The 5,273-nt window shown below is 49.5% G+C and overlaps 1 protein-coding gene across 1 annotated transcript; it reads left to right on the forward strand.

The window, feature by feature from the left end:
- The first annotated feature begins 1,068 nt into the window (after nt 1-1,068).
- Nucleotides 1,069-2,980, forward strand: LOC136521576 (3-ketoacyl-CoA synthase 5-like). Its single transcript, XM_066515323.1, has 2 exons — nt 1,069-2,713; nt 2,758-2,980. Exon 1 carries the CDS (start codon nt 1,167-1,169, stop codon nt 2,637-2,639), a length of 1,473 nt encoding a protein of 490 aa, XP_066371420.1. The 5' UTR covers nt 1,069-1,166; the 3' UTR covers nt 2,640-2,713; nt 2,758-2,980.
- The last annotated feature ends 2,293 nt before the right edge of the window (nt 2,981-5,273 follow it).

The raw sequence follows: 5,273 nt of genomic DNA on the forward strand, positions 1-5,273 counted from the left end.
CGTGTTATTTTCCTCTTAGAGGGCGTTGCGTTTAGAGGGCCTTCTTGCTGTCCATTTGTTGCTATGGTAGTACAGGGAACTGAAGAAAACCAGTGGACGAAAACCATTCTCCAGTTCAATCGCTTATATTTTAGAGATAAGAGATCTGTCCTAATCCCGGGGTGCGCTGTCCAGCTTTTGAACAAGCCAAACGGTTCAAGAAAATCCCTAGTTTTCTTCCAGAAAAATGGTGTATTGTCATTATTTGTTTGCGAAAGAAAGAACTTTATTAAAAATTAAGTAACATCCTTACGAGAGAGGGACACAACCCACTCTGAAAAACAAGCACAAAAAAAAACACTGACTCTCGCAAGACATAATCGCAAAATGCGCCAATTCATGCGTCACATTATTCTGATCTGAATGCCAGCGTCGTGCATCTCCGCGAAAACTTGCCACAGCAGAACGATCACGACCCTTAGTATGGAATTTAGTGACCACCGTTTGGCAATCAGATTCTAGGATCATCGGAATTTCCGGCCATCTCATCGCCAAGTGAACACCCTCCAGGCACGCTACAGCTTCGGGCTCTTCTGCATCCCTGCAATGAGATAAAATACGCTAGGCAGTTCTCGGATCAACATTAATCTTGAAGGTACCCTGCGGTGGTGGCACCCAATGCTTCCTCCTCTGAACTGCTGACTGCCTCTGAACATTACTGGCTGCAGGCTCAACACAACGCTTGCCCTGGTCGCCATGCTTGCCTGAACTGGCTCGCCGGCAGTGATCACAGTTCACAACCAACTTTTAATTTCCCCTCTTTATTATCTAGATAGAAAAAGGAAAAAAAGAACTGCCCCGCGTATACAAATGGAAAATAAAATAAACTAAAAAAAGAACGCTCGGCGAACTTGTCGGCGAACCAGAATCAGTTTTTTCTTAACTGAAATCCTTTTTAATAATAGCCTGCCTCGCACAAGCTTTATCTATCAACAAGTAGAGTAGTGAGGTGGCAACTGTGAGTGTGAGTCAAGGAAAGAGACTGTCCTGCTCCTGCGCCGCCACGGCTTTAAAACAACCTCACCCTGTGCTCCCTGCCGGAATCCACACCACACCCAGGCACAAGCACACTGCACACCCACTAGAGTGCCTGTGCATCGCACAAAAAGAGAAGAAAACGGGGCATCATGAGCATGAGCTCGCCACCTCTGTTCGGCAAGGGCCTCAAGGCCGTGGGCCGCCGCGTCGTGGACAACATCCTCGCCGTCGTGACGGTGCCGCTCACGGCCGCCGCGCTGGTCGCCGTGGCGCGGTTCGGGCCAGAGGAACAACTAGCTGGCCGGCTCCGCGAGGTGCGGCCCGTGCACCTCATCTTGGCCGCGTTCGTCCCGGCCGCGGCTGCCACGGTGTACCTCATGCTGCGCCCGCGCGCGGTGTACCTGGTGGACTACGCCTGCTTCCGCACGGCGTCCAACTGCCGCGTGCCCTTCTCCTCCTTCCTGGAGCACGCCAAGCAGGTGCCCGTGCTCAACGAGCGCAGCATCCGGTTCATGACCAAGCTGCTCGAGCGCTCGGGGCTCGGGGAGGAGACGTGCCTGCCTCCCGCGCACCACTACATCCCGCCATACAACTACTGCACCCTCGACGCGGCGCGAGGCGAGGTCGACCTCGTCGTCTTCTCGGCGCTCGACGACCTGTTCGCCAAGACGGGCATCAGCCCTGGAGCCATCGACATCGTCGTCGTCAACTGCAGCCTCTTCTGCCCCACACCGTCCTTCGTCGACATGATCATCAACAGGTACAAGCTGCGCAGCGATGTCCGCAGCGTGCACCTCTCCGGCATGGGGTGCAGCGCCGGGCTCATCTCCGTGGGGCTTGCCAGGAACCTCCTCCAGGTCGCTCCGAAAGGCACGCACGCGCTGGTTGTCTCCACGGAGACCATGACGCCCAACTACTACGTCGGCAGCGAGCGCGCTATGCTCCTGCCCAACTGCCTGTTCCGCATAGGCGGCGCCACGGCGTTGCTGTCAAACTCCCCTGCCAAAGCAAGGTTCCGCCTAAAGCACGTCGTGCGCACGCTCACCGGCGCACAGGACAGCGCGTACACGTGCGTGTTCCAGCAAGAGGACGACAACGGCAACGTCGGGGTCAACCTGAACAAGGACCTGATGACCATCGCCGGGAACGCGCTCAAGGCCAACATCAGCGCCATGGGACCCCTCGTCCTCCCGGCCTCGGAGCAGCTCCTGTTCGCGCTCTCCTTCATCGCGCGGAAGGTGCTCAGCGGCAAGTTGAAGCCGTACATCCCCGACTTCCGCACGGCCTTCGAGCACTTCTGCATCCACGCGGGCGGCCGCGCCGTCATCGACGAGCTGCAGCGCAGCCTCAAGCTGTCGGACGAGCAGGTAGAGGCGTCGAGGATGGCGCTGCACCGGTTCGGGAACACGTCGAGCAGCTCGCTGTGGTACGAGCTAGCCTACATCGAGGCCAAGGGGCGTATGCGGAGGGGTGACCGAGTGTGGATGATTGGGTTTGGGTCCGGGTTCAAGTGCAACAGCGCGGCGTGGGAGTGCATCGCGCCCGCCGCCAACGCGGAGGGACCCTGGGCCACGTCCATCCACAGGTACCCGGTGGACATTCCAGACGTGATGAAGCACTAACTAGCTTGGCCATCAACAATTGCATCCCCCTACCACCCCCAAAGGAAAAAAGGAAACAACTGCTTGTGTTTGAGGTCATGCCCAAGTCAAGTCTACAGTAGTAGTGCCTGTGTTTGAGGTCATGCCCAAGTCAAGTCTACAGTAGTAGTGCCTTTAGAGAGAAGATGATACGTATTCCCAACCCACTAGGCAGTCTCAAATGTGGCAGCGTGGCTGGGAGCTCTAGCCTCCACGTTCGCACCAAGACTCCATCTCAGTGCAAATGGTGGTTCTATAGGCAGGTCAATATGTGACAGAACCACTTAATTTATATAAGATTAAGTATGACCGTCTCTGTTAAATACGTTGACACGCGCATACCATCACTTATATAAACCATGTAGTCCGTAGCAAACATGGTCTTGCAACAGTCCCCTTCCTTCGAGCTCTCCTCCCATAATGCTAACGGTCCAATATACTCAGCCCGAATGAGCTAATCGGCATCACGGTCAACTATAACTCAGGCTCCTGTTATGTGTTTGGTACCTCCAATCTCAGCCAAGGTCCGACAACGAAGCGGTCCTTAAATGACACAGACGGGATCAAAGAATACATGCCTATCCGGCATCAACAACAACCATAATAGCACCGGATCCCTTCCGGTCTCCAGTTATCCATTATCACCTAGTTCTTTTCGACGATAGCAAATATAGCCAACCTTGTCAGAGTAGCCACATATGTATCACAGGCGACAGGAATCACCCGACTTCTTCCGGTCGAAGCATAGCTAGGCATATAGTGACCTATACATACTAGTATGGATACGGGTATATATATTGTAGACAAGGTAAAACATACAACAACGGGTTTCAATTCAGCTTCTATACTTAATGCACAATACAAAATATAAACTTAAGTGTATTTTAAAAGAAAGGTAGGAGGCTTAGAATGCTCCGGGGCTTGCCTGGGGTTCAACACTAGGTCAGTGTTTGTTAGATGATATTCGCTTGGCGAGCATCTCTTGCCCGACATGTATTCCCGGGGTCCTCCCATCTTCTGGATCTATTCACCAACATCGTCTTTTGGTTGGTTTTAGCACCACGTTCTTCACCCTTTCGTCATACATCTAGCGTACCTCTATAATATATGCAAAGATGCAATGCATGCATATGAGAAAGAGCAAAACCAAAACATCACGCGATTGCAAACAAGGACAAGTATAAGGTCATAACAAAAATTGACCTAGGCACATGGATGAATAAAGCGCCAACTAAACATCACACAAATTTGTCATGCTAAAATAGCAATAAAACAACACCGTAACATTTATCTATCGAGAACTAATTAAGTTTAGTATCAAACAAAAGCACTAGGGTTGATGTGGGTAACACTAAATTTAGCCATGTCAATTTTGATCAAGGTTCTAGTACTAAACATACATCATAAAAATGGCAAGATGGTAATCAAATTTTAATTCTTTTTAATGAGTAGGTGCATATCTCTTCTTTGGTAGAGATGGCAATTATTTTAAATTCACCTAGGCACATTAGTTTTATGTATCTTTAGCACATCAACAGGGGTTCACAAAACACTATAGCATGATCATCAATCATTTATCAAAAAGGGTAAACGTTGGGCAAGCATCAAGTAGCATGCATAGATAAGTTTGAAATTGCATTCCTTTTCTATCATTAGCATATTCATCTTATATTTATATAATCAACAATGTACAAAGAGGAAAAAGGCTAGCTGCTGTATAAATTTAATTCCTAGAAAAATACAGCAGTACACATATGTTGTGAATAGCATATCACCTAAATTTCCTGACATTTATATATATACAAAATTTAGGATACAAACAATACAAGTTAAACATACAATTTACTAGGAAAACAGTACAACATATAAAAGTTGGCCAAACAACAGAGATTATATGTTTCTGAGCTAGAGTAAGTTACTAGAAAACCATGAAAATTGGATTCATGAATTTTTTATACTTATGGCCCAAGATATCATTTTTGGAAGCTAAAAAGGTATTATTCTAGGTAAATAAAAATAGTAAATAAAAAGTTGTCAAACAACAAATTTTATGATTCTAACATGTAGAGCACAAACAAGACAAAACTAACAAAATTGGTTTCACCCACATTGGATCTCCCAAGCTTAAGTTATAAATTTTACAAGTTCGAAACAAATTCTGAAAAATAAAACAACAAAAACCACCCTAACTGCCGCTAGGCACACCCGGTCCATGCACCCAGAGCGATTGACGCGCGGAACCCTCGGTCAACCTGGCCCCACTTGCCATAGGGACAGAGCAGAGTTGCCCGGTCAACAGGCGATAGCTCGCCATCGGCGAGGTTGTCGGTGACGGAATCGCCACCGTTGGACTCCTCATCTAACGAGGTAGATTAAGGTGGGGCGCTCAACTCCTAGGCTAGGCGGCGCGATGGCGCTAAGCCATGACGGCGGGGACAGACTCAACATCTCTAGCCAAGGTTTGGCCAGTGGCCACGAGCATGGGCTCCAGGGAGCTCGCATGGGGATCTAGGGGTTAGGTTTAAGGCTTGGCGGGGCTACAGCAAGGCATGGCTGTGCGCATGGCGGCGCGGCGCCCAGAGCACGACGACCGCGTGTAGTGTTCCAGTGAAGCCG

This window comes from Miscanthus floridulus, chromosome 18, assembly GCF_019320115.1.
Source record: "Miscanthus floridulus cultivar M001 chromosome 18, ASM1932011v1, whole genome shotgun sequence".
Taxonomy (NCBI): domain Eukaryota; kingdom Viridiplantae; phylum Streptophyta; class Magnoliopsida; order Poales; family Poaceae; genus Miscanthus; species Miscanthus floridulus.

Bases quoted from the DNA above. Each gene is read 5' to 3' on its own strand.
- LOC136521576 (XM_066515323.1), top strand. From the start codon at position 1,167: ATGAGCATGAGCTCGCCACCTCTGTTCGGCAAGGGCCTCAAGGCCGTG.